This window comes from Rhipicephalus sanguineus, chromosome 6 (assembly GCF_013339695.2).
Source record: "Rhipicephalus sanguineus isolate Rsan-2018 chromosome 6, BIME_Rsan_1.4, whole genome shotgun sequence".
Lineage (NCBI taxonomy): Eukaryota > Metazoa > Arthropoda > Arachnida > Ixodida > Ixodidae > Rhipicephalus > Rhipicephalus sanguineus.
The window spans coordinates 71313966-71329901 of NC_051181.1; the positions used below are offsets into that span (position 1 = coordinate 71313966).

General features: G+C 46.5%; 1 protein-coding gene across 1 annotated transcript in view; it reads left to right on the forward strand.

The window, feature by feature from the left end:
* LOC119395877 (HIV Tat-specific factor 1 homolog) overlaps nucleotides 1-15580 on the forward strand; it is a 64913-nt gene extending 49333 nt beyond the window's left edge. Inside the window, exons 6-7 of the mRNA XM_037662882.2 lie at nucleotides 2095-2184; nucleotides 15130-15580. Coding sequence (XP_037518810.1) covers nucleotides 2095-2184; nucleotides 15130-15486 — 447 coding nt within the window. The 3' untranslated portion in view covers nucleotides 15487-15580. The remainder of the gene's footprint in view (nucleotides 1-2094; nucleotides 2185-15129) is intronic.
* Nucleotides 15581-15936: the final 356 nt, after the last annotated feature.

The window sequence follows — 15936 nt, forward strand, 5'->3', positions numbered from 1 at the left end:
AGGCCTGTATGATTGGATTGTGCGCGCAGGGTGAATAGTGTCACCAGGTGATAACATTATAATACACGCCGAGCCGTATAAATACTAGCAAATGTACACATAGGCAGGTTCGACCACCAACAAGTTTTCACACTGCTGTCATTTTGACTTGAGCGTTACGTGCTTTTCTGATAAGGTTTGTGCACTCAGAAGTGAAGATTCATAAGCTCGCAGTTCTGAAAATGTTTGGTTATCTACCATCACTACAATGTGGAAATTACAGTTTGAACTCGATTTAACGAAGTGGTGACTGCGCTCAAATTATTTTATTAAATCGGGAAGTTCATAGAATCGAAAAATGGATTTTCTGGTCCTTTCAAATCTAAAATTTTAACGTAGCAACACCCGAAAGCTACCGTGCCAATTTATTTGCCACTAATACACGCATCCACATGTGAAATGTCTACGAGGGCAGCCCAGACATGGAGCCTCCCAAGCTGCCGATACGCAAAGATGGAGAGAAGGAATGCAGGGATTGTGTAATTGGGCCAAGCAAGAAGGTTGCGAGGAGCTGATCAGGTCCGTCTGTCACATGAACGATGAAATTATGAAAGTGTAACACTTGTAGTGTTCCTGTGGGAATATTTAGAGGAACAAACTCCAGCTGCCCCTACGGTCCATAAAAGCACTAGGGACCGTTACTTCCTGCAGCCTCGCCAAAAGAAAACTAGGATCGGGAATAGGGCGGCAAGATGTTTTAATGCGATATAGTTGCAACACACTCCTAAACCCATCACTGCATCTTTTACTCGTTTGTTTACGGAAAAACTTTGTTAAATCGGGTTTAGAGCTGTGGTAGCTGCGTTAATTCGAGTTGAAGACAACATTGAACCCTATGGGTACCTGGCAGGGAATGGAAAGTGTTTTAACACGATAGCGTTAAAGGGCTCATTTCACATAAATTTTAGTGTCGGCATCGTTGGTTGTGAGGGAAAAATCAGCGTTGTCTGTGAGAGAAAATTCAAGATAGATGCAAATAAAGAAATAGTAAAGAAATCTTCCGCTTGAGTGAAAATTGAACACAGGACTTCTCCATGGCAAGCAGGCATTCTACCACAGAGCCACATCCATGCTTGAAATTGTTTTGAAAAAAAAAAAAAAAAGTTTTAAAGCGCCAAGTTACGGGTTCACAGACTTTCCTTTCTTTGTGGCACGGTTTAGGTGACCAATGAGAAGCAAAGCCACGCTAGCAATTGAGAAGGTGATATGGACAGGGTCCAATTACGCTATCTTGTTCTCCTGTTGAAGGCGAAGCTCAAGCTTCCTCTAAAATTCGTAAAATTGGGTTTCATTAGATCGAATTTTAACTGAATTTTTGCATAACATTATTCAGGGTTGCAGGAGTTATTCTCTCTTAACCCTTCTTCACAATTGTCTGTAAGGTCCACTGCTGAGGACGAGTGCATTGTGTCATCAAAATCACCTGCACATGGCATACTGAATTAACGCTTCGTGTCTTTTATTGTGTAGTGCTATTTCATCTTGGTAGTTTGCTAAGGCTTCACTTATAACTGGCTGCCATGGTGGTGCAGTAGTAACAGTGACTGGCTGCTGACCCAAACGATGCTGGTTACATCCTGGCCGATTCAGTCGCATATTAAAGGTGAAATGCTAGAGGCCAGTGTACTGTGCGACTACAGCACACGTTAAATAACTCCAGATGCTAAAAATTATCTGGAACACTTCTCCGTGGCATGCCTCATAATCATATAATGTTTTTGCACATAAAGATTCAAAAATTACCATGTAATGATCTGAGAGACATGCCTAAATTTTTCTTCTAGGTATGCTGACTTGCCTTAAATAAGCTCGCAGCAACCTTTTTCCAAATCCGAGCTTAGGTTTATTCAGTGCTATTTTATTGTAACTGGACCTCTCCGTCTCACAGTCATCTAATGTAGTGGCCAGTGCTATGTAAAGGGAATGTCGGCACATCTTTTTTTTTTTCATTCTTTAATTTCTTACCATGTGTTTAAGAACTCAGTCTGTGCTTAGTAGCATCCAATTTATAGTTGAACTTGGTGTTCTTGTGTCTTGGACTCTGGCATTTTGCAGAGCGACCCTACCTTGATTCTGGAGTACCAGAAGGACCTTCGGGAAGAGTGTGGCCAGTTCGGAGAGGTCAAGAAGGTGGTCGTGTATGACGTAAGTAAACACCAGAGAACACGGTGTACAGATGCTTTTGCCGCTCATGCAGAATGTGGTAGCTCCAGCCACAAGGCTGCTTTGCGACCTCACCCTCCTTTTTGATGTACCATAGTCATATTTGGCCCTTCGTACAACAGCTCCTGTATAACAGCGATGCAGTGGCACGCGTTTGCACCGCAGAGAGTTGTTGAGCGAGAGCGCAGCTGAATCCAGTGGATGGCAATCTGACAAAAGATATTTTTCTCCCGATGTGTTTTAGCTTAAGGTACGCAATTTTTGGCTAAGTGCCCTTTACAAGCACTGAATGTTACGGAGGTGGTGTCAGTTGTCATGTTTAAGCAGAAACAGATGGTGAAGAAGACATTTGATACTAGAGTTGCTTTCTTCCAAAGACAGAACTTATGGGTAGCAGAATGAGACTGTCGCAAAGGATTGTGGCCTGCGGCATTGTCCTTAGCTATCTCTGATATGAGATTCCATGCTGCTCTGTGTCATCACTTTCTCCATGTTCCGTCAGCACTTGTGGCATAGAGTTTCATACAGTAACCTGGAGAGGACACTGGTGCTGCGATTGTTCAACCACCATAGGAATGATGGGATGTACAGGCTTCGGATTGGATTGTGTTACCTAGCGAACTGTCTACAGATCTTTTTCTACAGTTTCAGTTTCGTTATTCACGAGAAATAGGTAGTGTGGTGCGTTACAAAGCACTCAAGCAGTGCCTTTGTTGTTCAAAGAAGCTGAAGACCACAAGTTCTCTTGGCTTGCTGTGACGTTGCAGTTTTACAGGTTGTCTTTGACAGTTTTAGCAAAGCATCGTGCACTCACCGATGCACATAGATGTAGCATTTCATGCCAGTGCAGGAAATTGCATAGAGTTCCTGTTTTTTTGATAAGCGCGTCTTCCCAAAACTCATTCAAATCGACTGCAAAACGACGACGAAGCTCAGTAGACGCACCGTCACGTTTCTCTGACATGACTTCACAACAAAACGGGAGATGCGTTGAAGGCAGGCCACTTGGACAGACGCACCTGGCATCGCAGCGGACGATACGTTAACTGTTTCTCACTCAATACAGTAGTATTATTTCCATAAATAGATAATGCGTACTTTCAAGGGAAAAACAAGCATGTTATGTGTTGTAAAAAAAAAAAAAATAATTCATTCTATCGTGATGCCAAATCTAGAACGCAAGTGCAGAGCAATGCACACCCTGGTGGTTGAATGTGCCCAGGTTCCACTTCCATCTCACGGTTACGCAAACTTTTTGTAACAAGTTTTACGTACAAAAGAATCAAGCAAGTTGTAATTGTAAATAACATCATATCTCTTTGTTTTACACTCGGCAAACAAGCGTCACGAATCTCAAGAACCTAATCCATCCGAAGCAGATCCGAAGCCTGTACTTCCCATCATTCCCATGGTCCCAGGCAGCACGCCGGCATTGGACCAATCTCGGAACAATGTTGGTAAACATAGGCAGAAATATTGGTCCTGCGTTGGCTTTTGGGGGTTTGCTACACCTAAATGTGCATTGGTCCAATATTGGATGCCAATGATTTTCCAGTAATGGCAAGGATGGCTGTAGCCAACATTGTCCGTCCAACATATCGCCAATAATGGCAAGGATGGCTGTAGCCAACATTGTTCGTCGTACGTATCGCCAACATTGTATAAATATTGGCAGCTCCAATATTTTTTGCCAGCCTTTATCGTTGGCTGCACCATCGCGTTCTTTCATTTCCAGCGTTTAACGCTGGAAATGAAAACATTTTCCACTGAATGTGTAGTTTAACGTGAGGTAGATTTTTGTGCACGTAAATAAATGAATGTTTCCCACGCTTTTGCTTTTAGGCAAGCAGCAGGGATAATCAGCGTACAAAAGCTGAGAGTACACACAAGTTTATTCTGCATGTATACATATGGCAAAGATACTGCAAGTTTTGAAAATAATTTCGCATTTCGCGCTTTGTTCTGCTGACCGCTTGCTGGCAGATAACAGCTGCACAGAACCTACACTAATTACCTTCAATAACGTCCTTATATTAGAAATCGGGGAAACGGGACCACTCACAAACACACACAGCCTCCCTAGGTGTTAGCGCTTATTTGATTTGTCAGTTCACCGAAGGTTCAAAAGGAAGTCAGTGAAAAGCGAAGCGTGATACAAAATGAAAGAAATGAACATTTACACGTGAACAGACATTCGATACAGCCGAGATCCATAACCACCTTGAACTACCAGAAAGTTCATCGCCTATTTATTAATTAAAAGGTGACTGCAGCAAGAGCTTGAAAGTCTGCGACAACTTCACAACTAATAAAAATTTGTGTGTTACAAATCCATCATTTCTTTGCGCGAATCCAGCAGCGAAGGGCAAATGAAAAAGGGTGTTAAGCTGACGCACTACAACGCGAGAAAAGAACAAAATAGCACACGCAAATGCTGACAACATCGCTGAGGGCGAGAACTTAACCAACCTACTTCGAAGCGCACAATAAAGCCCCCCACATCGGTATTCACAAACTAGCAAATTTAAAAAAACTTACGCGGTAATGTAGACAATAATAAACGCAGCACACATTTCACTTACGAACCCGGAAAGTAACATGCGACGAAGGAGAAAAACAACTTACTGAACGCGATACGAACACAAAAATCCGGCGGAAAGTTTGCGAGTTGTCAGAACACATCGGCGCTCATCTGCGGATCGCTCTTCAAAAGTCAAAACAGTCAGGTCCGATGAAGAACAGGGCAGCTGCCTTCTCACTGTGGCATCGCCGTCGAATCTCGGTATCCGTAGAATCGTGGCATCCTGTCTCGGTATCCGACTCCGTTTTTTCCCGATGACTCTCGACTGAATACTCAGGGGCGCGCGCCCGCCGAAGCTGGGAGCCCGAACGAGGGAAAGTAACCGCCACTGACTGACGAAGAATAGCCGCCGGCCAGAAGGGGCCGAAACGCGTACGCATCTTCCGAGCTGCCGTTGTCTCCCGCCATCAACCTCAACCCCCCCCTCCCTCGTTGTCACAGGCATTGAACCGAACCGTCGTGGGCGGAGCAGCCGTCAAGTGACAAGTGTTTTATGACCAGCGACCACCGCGCTGCCCCACTGCCGCGAGGAGAGGACGAATTCCGGAGCAAAACATGGCGCCGCGCTGCTTCTCCGGCCTCCCGATCACCGAGAACATTTATTCAAAGTGAACACGTCTGGTTGTGTGAAGCGTTGAAAGTGCAAACATAACTCATCGATCATTTAAAGATTCCGCGGGCGATACCGTAGTCTTGGACAGCACGTCGCTGTAGCGCGCACACAAAGAAGTTATAATCATGTAATTCAACCAGTCGTGTAGCAAACACGAAAATACACAGTGTGGTTGAAGTCACATGAAATGTTTTGATTGTTTGCCGCTAATAAAGCCGTGAGAATAATTTCGGTGCGTGTGCGGTGCGCAGAAGGCGCACCAGCGCAGAGGCCCATTGCGAAGCAGATGACTTCTATTCTACTCCATTAACTCGTCAACGCTATGTACAGCTTCAATCAGTGTAAAAGTAGGGTTTTTGGTTGTTTTTATACAGTTGCGATGTATACGCTGGCTGTATCACACAACGTTAACTTTCAACAAGCATTGCAAAGTGAGATTTTGTTTTGTGTTTCCTTTCTCATAGATGTATTTCCAACAGCGCGCAAAACTCAGTTGAGAACTTGGTACTTATTTTACATTGCTCAACATCTGTAAAACGAATTTTGTCCAATTATTTTGCATATATTTTGTGCCACACTAAATGCCAACCTAAAAATCGAGACCCTGTGTGCGCCATTGTTCCCTTTCTTATAGATTGGAATTTGCAGTTTTGTTTGTTGGCTGACAACGATGGACTGTTTTTGCCATCTTTATACAGTAAAAGCTCGTTAATTCCACACTTATTAATTCGGAAAGTCGGATAATTAGGACGCGTTCTCTGGTCCCTGCAAGCATGTTTATTGTTTAACGGCATCACACTCTCGTTAATTCGGCCATACCTGTCCGCAACCCGGTTAATTCGGACGAACCTCTTAGTAGGGTGGGGGACGCTGCGACGAACCTTTGGCCCCCCCCTAATGGGGAACCCTGCGCACGCCTATGGTGATAAGTAAGCAGAAATCTTCTTTGAGGTGCGCTGGATGCCGGACAAAGTGATTTTCATAATAGCGTGCATGCAGGTGGTGGCTCGATTCGGGCTAACCTTCCCTCAGTGATAGTAAAAGGGGAAAAAACATTCTTGCCGATTAATCATGCATATGCTTCCCAGTGTTTAAGACATTGGAGCGACAACGTGTAAATCTGGACAATATTGTCCGGCGCGTAGCATTGGCCGCCCAATATTGTTTAACCAGTCAGATTGACTGGATAATATATCCAATCTACTGACATTACTTAACCAATATTGTTTTACCAACGGATAAGCTGGCCCAATATTGCCATCCATACGGCCTGGTTCTGCCAATATTGTATTTACATCGGGAACCATGGGTCGTTGTTGCCAACCTCAAAGAATAGCACGACCAATATTGTATGTTGGCTGGCAAAGATGGACCATTATTGGCATCCTTGTAGGCTGGCTTGCCAACATTGGTTTTATAGTGGTTTGTATGGACCATCATTGGGCCATCATTTGCCAACGTATAAACAATATTGGACCAATGTGCTGTGCTGCCTGGGGTGGTTGAAGCGCCGCTCAAGAAGCCCACGTAGACACTGGCGCCAGATTCCCCTTTAGGTGTTATGCTATGAAACTCTATGGCTTGTGGTATTTTCTTTGTAAATCTTTTTCATAACATCTTCGAGTGCTGTGCAGCTTAGCTGAATGAAAAGTGAGAGTGCCTTTAGGTAACACTAAGGAAAGCACGTGCAAAAAAACAAAAAAAGCTTATACTCTCATGAAACACTCATAGAACTACGCGACATTCCGTGACGTCTCACGGGGTCGTGATGTCGACAAAGGCAGCAGTTGACGTGTTTAGACTAAACTCCTTATTTGGCCGAACTTGTGGCCGGGAAACGCGAAGTCAAACTACAGCAATGCACACTGTACACTGATAGCGGCGATACAGAGCGTTGGCCACCGATAAAACTGACCTGCAGCAAGGCGCATCGGCATTTATACATGCAGCATCGAACATTCGAGCTTTATCGCTGGTGGCCGCGTTTGATCCAGGATAATCTCGGCTGTTCACGTTTTCGCGCTCAAGGCTGTAAGAAAGTTGTAACATAATCTGGAAGGTTCCCAGGCATCAGGGCGCAGCTTGTGCAAGGCAGCGGCTACGCGTGCAACGGACGAGTTACATAAAAATAACAAAAAAAGCGCGCGTAGCATTGGTCCCCTTTGAAAAAGCATCGTCCCGATGCTTGTAACAGAACACGGAAGGGGGGAAATAACTGCATACGCAAATAAACTCTAACGATAAAGAAAAAAAGCAGTGTCCTCTGGTTCGTTAACACGTATAAAACAGCTTAAAGGGGCCCTGCAACACTTTTCGAGCATGCTCAAAAAGCGCTGCCGATCGGTAGTCGAGGCTCCCGAGAACACGCGAGCCAAATATTATAGCGATGCGCACGGCCTGGAATTTACAATAAATTCTCAAAGTCAGCTGAAAATCGCTCCCTCTTCTCTCGACAAATGATGTATTAGTCCGCAAAATATCGCATGATTGTCCGCAGTTCCACCATTGGCTGATGTTATAATCACGATAACACCCTCATTATTACTTTCGTTGTTAATTTTGAGTTCAATAAGTAGATAATATGTATGTTTTTATTATGTTATCGCGTTAAAAACACCGAACAAACATTAATATTAGCACTTCCGGTCTCACCGACAGCTCGTCTGCTCGTAGTTGCGTGGTTCCGTTTTCTTCGCCATGCGCAGTGCTGAAAACGTGAATATTTCTTTGCTTTTGACCATCGCCGGTTGCCGTTGAGAGTGGCAGCCGTTCGAGTGTTGCCTCGTCAGCTGAGAACTGCATCGTCGGCACGTTCTCACGACCGACCGAGGCACGGGCGCAGCGTGTCTCCGATAACAATGCTGGCGTCCGGTAATGGTGGCGCTTCGGGGTCGTCTGCCAGTGCCGTCTTACGAGGCGGTGTATCGGAGTATGGGCCGAAACCGATCTCAGCTGTCATTCGTTCCAAACGAGCGCGCACGTTTGCTTCCATGGTTGGCAGAGCGATGAAAACACTACGGCGTTCGAGGTGCACACCCAACATTACCAAACCGACACGCAGTTTTCAAGCACGCGCGATACACAGTGCGATCGACTCCGCTCGACGAGAACGACGCAAGCCAACCGGAAGTGGCGGCACAGACCACGTGGTTGCGCCCAGACGTCAGAGAGAAAAAAATGAAGAAAAAAACTCCGCCGGCGCTCTTGGGCGGAGCCTCGCTCCTCTGCGCTCCCTTCGTCGACTCGCTGCCTAGCTTTCCGCGCGCTCGCGGCGTTGAGTTGAGGGAGAAAGCTGCGGAACGTGATCTCTATAATTTGGTAACACCACTTAGACTTGACGGATTCGAAAAATTTTTGCAGCATATGACTCGTGAAGACATGGACATGGACGACTTCAGGTCGTGCGTACCACCGCTGAGAATTCATGATGCCGTCCAGGATGACCTCGTAGTCTAGAGCACCAAAACGTCGAAGCACCTTGTATGGCCCGAAGTATTGCCAAAGTTTTTCACGAAGTCCACGTCGGCGTATCGGCGTCCAGACCCAAACACGGTCGCCGGGCTGGTATTCGACGAAGCGTCGTCGAAGATTGTAACGGCGACTGTCAGTTGTCTGCGCTTCTTGATGCGTAGGCGGGCGAGTTCTTGGGCTTCTTTGACGCGCGTAAGGTAGACAGTCACGTCGAGGTTTTCTTCGTTGGAACTCTGTACGGGGTCTGACAGATTGGTCGGGCACTTTCTTCTGTTGTGATGTTTCGCAACTGGGGTCTGTCGAATTCTTGACAACGACGAGAAGCAGTCCTTGAAATTCGGGAGCAGGGCTTTGAGCTGATCTTGCTTGTGCCTCGGGAGGCTCGGTTTGACGTCGAAATCTGGCTGGGGACCTCGATCCGTTGAGCCAGGTTCGGTACCATCGAAGAGGGCGAAAGTATTGCTGGCGTCCACGAATTTGTCAATGTAGGCGACTGTCGTACCAATGTTGAGGTGCCTATATTCGTGGCTGAAGTTTGTCAGCACCACCTTTGCTTTGCCATCACGCAGCTCGGCTATGCCTCTTGCGGTGCAAATCTGATAGTTCAGAAGCAGCTGCTGATCGCCCTCGATGACGCCTTCAAGGTCTGCGGGTGCTTCGGTGCCGACGGAAATGATGATGCTGGACAGTGTGCTCTTCTATCACATTCTATACGGGGTTTCCTGGGGTCATGTGGGGCGGCAGCACCTTTTCTGAGGTTAGTGTTATTGACTCAGACCTCAGATCGATGACGGCACCGTGGTGACTTAGGAAGTCCATGGACCCAAGTATCACATCCCTGGAGCAATGGTGTAAGATTACAAAGCTCACAGGATAAGTCCGGTTATTGATGGTGACTCTTGTGTTGCAGACACAAGAGTCACCATCAATAACCGGACTCACCATCAATAACCAGCCGGCGTAATTAGGTGGCCTCCAGCGGTCCGGATTACGGGGCCTTGCCAAGCAGTCCTAACTTTCTTCAACTTTGTGGCGAACGGTCCAGTGACGATGGAATAGTCAGCTTCAGTGTCGACCAGAGCAGTGACGTTGTGGCTGTTGAATAATAGGTCGAGTCAAGGATGGCTTCCAGACAGCAGTTGAGAATTTGGAGGCTCCAAGTATTCTTTCTCAGTTTTTAAGTGTTTTAAACCCCTTGATTATGGTTTCATCAGATTTTTAGAATTAGGTTTATATTTCACCAGCAGTCATGTGTGCTGGGCATTTGAGCCTCGGGCTAACAAACCAATCCTTCCCTTCGATTCAGCCCACTCGAAGTTGGTTAAGCGCAGCATCATACATTCATGCTTCACCAGTGCTATCAAGAAATCGTGCGAGCACAAGCTAAAAAACAGCTTTTTGAACCAGAAGTGCCATCTTGTACAGGCCGGGTACCTGGTAACACTCCTATCCTCAGTGGCAGAAACAGTGTTAAGGACAGATAAGACTCGCACAAGAGACAAAGAGAAGAAGTGTGCGGTCATTCCCTACGTACCACAACCTGAGAAAGATAGGCAGCAGAAATGGTATACACGTTCTGTTTTCAGCTCCTGACCGTGTGAATCAGATGGGTCGGACGAAGGTTGGCTGCACCACTAATCCCCGCAACAAGTTCGTGTCATGTACTGAGGGAGTCGTCTATTCCATTCCCTTGTCTTGCGGACGCACTTACGCCAGCCAGACCGGCCGATGCCTTAACAAAAGATTGTTAGAACATAAATACAATGTGACTGTGCGAATTTCAGGACACCTGGGCATCCACTGCCGAGATTGTGAATGCGCGCCCCAATTCAACAACACGAAAGTATTGCGCAGGTCCAGCGATAAAGTAACCCGAGAAATCATGGAGGCCCAAAATATCGTGAAATTACAGGACAGCTGCGTAAGCGCCCCATCAATAGCCCTTTTAGATAAAGAGCTAGCCTTCCTATCAAGGGCTAGATAAACACGGTCCCACTGGCTAACTGCTTTGAGTGTCCTATCAAGCCTTGCTTCTTTTGCTGTGCCTCTCTTCACATTGGTTTTTTGTTGATACGTGCTATTTATTTTCCTGGCGTATGAGCAATAAACTTCAGTTGTTAGTCAGCGCCTGTGTCTGTGCTTTTTCTTGTGTCTGTTCGTACTCGTCCCTACGCGCTGCTTTCGCCTCGGTGATTGGATCAACTCGCGCAAATCGTCAGAGCCGAGGGCGTGAACAGCTGTGCTGTCTTGGAGTAAGTGGCAATTGTACTGTCCGGTGCGCATTTCCAGAGTCTTCTCGATTGTCGTTGCCTCCGACAAAAATTGCAGGATGGTCTTGGGTGGATTCCGCACCAGCCAAGTGAAGAGCTCCTGCTTGGCTCCTTGCATGAGAAGGCGAACTTCCTTCTCTTCAGGCATGGTATGGTCGGTGTAGCGGAACAGCCTGGTCATCTCTTCCGCGAAGATGGCCACGGTTTCGTTCGGGAGTTGCATCCGTGTCTCCAGTAAGGCCGCGGCTCTTTCCTTTCGGACGATGCTTGTGAACGTCTCCAAGAAAGCACTGCAAAATAGGTCCCAGGTTCGAAGTGTGGACTCCCGGTTCTCGAGCCATGTCCTTCCTGCTTCCTCCCGGTAGAAGTACACATGATGCAGCTTGTCCTCGGAGTTCCAGTTGTTAATTTTGCGACCCTTTCAAACGTCTCCAGCCACATTTCGGGGTCTTCACATGGCGAACCACGGAATGTCGGCGGCTCTCTGGGCGACTGCATCTCTATCGCGGCAGGGGACGCTGCGGCCATCATTGGGCCTGTTGTCTTTGTCGCCGTGGCTTTTGGCTTGTCCGGTAGGGGTCTGTATTGTGTGGGTAGTCCTTTCAGTCTGCGGCTGGCACAACTGTCATTGATGGTGTAAGTGTCTTCTTTGCGATGGGGGCTGGGTTCATGGCTTGACGGGGGCGTCCGGAACATGAATGAATAGCACCTCCACCAGATGTCATGGGGCTGTGATGTCAACGAAAGCAGCAGTCAACGTGTTAGACTAAACTCTTTATTTGGCCGAACTTATGGCCGGAAAATGCAGTCAAACTACAAGCGATACACGCTTACACTGATAGTGGCAAACAGAGCGTCGGCCATCGATAAAACTGATTTCCAGCAAGGTGCGTTGGCATTTACAGTAAAACCTCATTACAACGAACACCACATTAACGAACATTTCAAATTAACGAACTTTTAAGAAATCCTGTGCCGACTGCTTATAGTTTCAATGTAAAAATATTTCACTACTACGAACTTCAGAATAACGAACATTTCAGAATAACGATCGTTATTTAATTCTCGTGTAATCTTCACAACACCTCAGTACTACGAACTTATATCCCGAAATGCGAGGATTCTTAGATTTCAGTGTATCGGTCATGGCAGTCGGAGCTGTAAGGTAGCAGACGACGCAGCGCGAAGAGCGGACGCCCTCCCGCAAAAACCTGAGATGGTGCGGGAGGAGAAAGACGCGGGCGGAAAACTTTTTTTTTTTTTTCCTCCGTTGCAGAGGCGACAGCGCATCAGGTTTTGTAAAGGCCCAACCGCATGCATTGCACGCGACTTTCGAGCGAAGGCGACTGTGACAAACGGGCTCCGTGGCGCTGTCGTGACGGGAACACCCACATGTTCGTGACAAAGTGTCACGGTTGCTCAATTAAAACTATTGCGTGCACGCAGGCAAATTACGAAAAAGAATTACAGAGTAGATGAATGACAACATGCCAAATTTATTATTGTCTTGTTTGAGATAAGGATGCCATAAAAGCGTTTCGTGACTTCCTTTTTCGCAATCTTATGTTTAACCGCGGCAGTAGTATCTGCTGTGATCCCATGGGGCGCCCAGAAGCGTACGCTGCCTACGCTACGTCGCACTTTGCAAACTGCGTTTTGTTGGGGTTAGTCCACGAGGCGCATCTCGACAACGTTTCCTTTTGCTGTCATAGAACATTTAAGAAAAGCCGCAGTGCCTCACATAGTTGCTTCGCAGGGAGAAGGGCTACCTCACACGACGACGATGTTGATATTGCAGCAAGCTACCACCAATGCAGCAAGCTACCACCGAAACATCAAAACGAACCGTCGATTAAAATTAACGACAAAATACGGCCGCTGCCTCGCTCTCCGCGTGAGATAGGGCTGTAAAGAAGGTAGTCTATAACTTGCATTCCTTGAAGTACGCGCCGATTGGAAGCATCACGAGCAAATTGCAACCGAAGCGAGGGTCAGAGATGCTGCCATGTTGCCGGATATCGTCATGCTTACTTCCGGGCAATAAGCGATGTTTTCTGGCTTTCGAAAAACCTGCAACGCGACAAGCGACGGTTGGCCCTCCACGACAGCAAATCCTGTCGGCCGTCGCTCAAAACTCGCGTGCATGCAGTTGGGCCTTAAAAGGATTGCAGCGATGACATGGACGACGATGTCACGGTAGCACCCGAAGATCGCGACGAGTCTGTGTCGGCCACAGATGCGTTGGACTACTTGAGGAAACTCCGCATATTCATAGAAAAAAGCGGAACAGCGACTGAAGCGGCGCATAAAAATGCGGACTGTCTAGAATCGTTCGTGATGCAGAGTTTGTGCTGCACCCATCAAAAAACGATCACGGACTATTTCAAATAAACGTGCCTTGTCTGACGTTCACGTGTGCATTGTGTTGTGAGAAACGAGTTCAAGGATGTACCGTTGCAAAGGTAGGACGTTTGCGTTACTGAAATTCTATTGTTATGGTAAATTTGTGGGCTTTCACTATAACGACCTTTCAGAATAACGAACATTTTTCCACGGTCCCCTGAAGTTCGTTATACCGAAATTTCACTGTATACATGAGGCATCGAACATTCAAGCCTTATCGCTTGTGGCTGCATTAGTTCCAGAATAATCTCAACTGTTCGCGTTTTCGCGCTCAGGCCAATAAGAAGATTGTAACAGAATCTGGAAGGTTCCGAGACATCAGGGCGCACTTGCACGAGGCAGTGGCTCTGTGTGCAACGGACTAGTTACATAAAAATAACAAAATAAGCCCTTGTGTCAGTAAGCAGTTGGTGTCAATTTTCACGTTAGAGCAGAAACAGATAATGAGGAAGACATTTGATACTAAAGTCGCTTTCTTCCGAAGGCAGAACATGTGTGTAGCAGAACAAGACTGTCGCAAAGGATTGTGGCCTGCGGCATTGTCCTCGGCGACCCCTGATTTGAGATTCCATGCTGCTGTGCAGGCACTGTGTCTTGTGTCATCACTTTCTCCGTGTTCCGTCAGCACTTGTGGTGTTTTCTGCGTAAATCTATTTCATAACATCTTCCAAGTGCTGTGCAGCTTAGCTGAATGAAAAGTGAGAGTGCCTTTAGGTAACACTAAGGAAAGCACGTGCAAAAGCTTACGCTCTCATGAAACACTCATAGAATTACGCGATTTTCTCAGTCAATTGCGTTTTTAGCAAGAGCGTACTTTTATTCAAAGCTCGGAAATCTTAGGGCGGTAGTTTTGTATACTGCTTCATGCAAACATGCAAACATGTCTTCAAGTGCAAGACAGGTCGTGTAATATCAATGGTCTAATGATTCTCTAAAGGTGCAAACTCAAGCCTAATGTACCGATAACTCGACCCATTGTTTAATGATCAATAAATTAGCTGCCATGGTGATGCGATCTGTGGTGCTGGGCTGCTCGCCCGAACCGAAAGATGTCAATTTGATCTCGCTGCGATTGTCATGTCTCCCTGCAGGTAAAGTGCTAGAGGCCCGTCGTATACTTAGATTTAGGTGCAAGTAAAGGAATCTCAGGTGGTTGAAATTAATCCAGAGTCTTTCTCTATAGTGTGCCTCATAATCATATCTTGGTTTTCGCACTAAAACCGTGAAAATTATTGTTATCAAATGACCGGTAAGTTAACAAAGAAATTGTTGCCGTGCCTGTGTCATATGGGGCTGCGCACTCTCACCTGCGTGTTATTTTGATGTTGTGGCTCTGGGAGCAAATCTAGCCAAGTGAAAGCAGACAGACATGTCTCTTGCATTGTTTCAGGTAGAAAAAAGCGTTGTAGTGAGTTCATGTATTTCTTTTTGGTAGCACAGCTAGTGTACTAAAAGTAGTTTTGGAAACATATTCTTCTGAACTTCTTTCTGAGGGGCAATAAGTAGTTTGCTGACGTAAAAGAACGCGGGAAACACTCTCCTGGCACTAGCTTAAGAATTTCTCATCCAGAGCACACTTTGTGTTTCAGCGGCATCCAGAGGGCATCGCCACGGTGACCTTCAAGGAGCCCGAGGAGGCGGATGCCTGTATCAGCAGAATGAACGGCCGGTGGTTCGCCCAGCGCCAGTTGTCGGCCGAGACGTGGGATGGTCGAACGCGCTACAAGATTTTCGAGACGGAAGAGGAGCTCGAGGAACGACTGAAAAAGTGGGACGACTACTTGGAAGCCGACGAGGATGAAAAAGCCAAAGCCAGCTCTTCAGATCCATCGGCCGCTCCGTCGACATCCGCGGCAAAGAGGGAGGCAGAAGACTGCGTAGAAGCTGAAAATGGCGCCAGCGCACAAAAGAGGCCTAAGGCAGCAGAAGATGACAGTGCAGAGTGAATGCACTTCAGATGGACTGTATTCATTTTTTGTTTGTACATAGTGAGCCTTGCTGTTTGGCTAATTGTAAAGAAACAAGAAAATGCTTGTTTTCTTTTCCAGCTCAAACACGTTGTTGCTCTACATTTGATTGAATGAGCACGCTCGGGCTTGAATGTTAAGAAAGGCTTGGTCTCCTGTGAGGCTGAGCAATGGATGCTGCTGATGCACATGTTCCACTTGTGGTTTTCTTTATTGTCAGCAGCAGTCTTTAACATCGTCTGCAAAGTGACAGGATTAGAACAAAAGCAGTTAATATGCTTTCCTTGGTACCATAGCACCTGATGCTCTCACACACGGTGTTTAAGATGTGCGTTGACTTACTATGTTTAATATTTCTAGAGACAGAGCTTTGTTCTGGACACACTGTGACACAGTGCAAGTTGGAATACCATGTACAGTATATTGAAT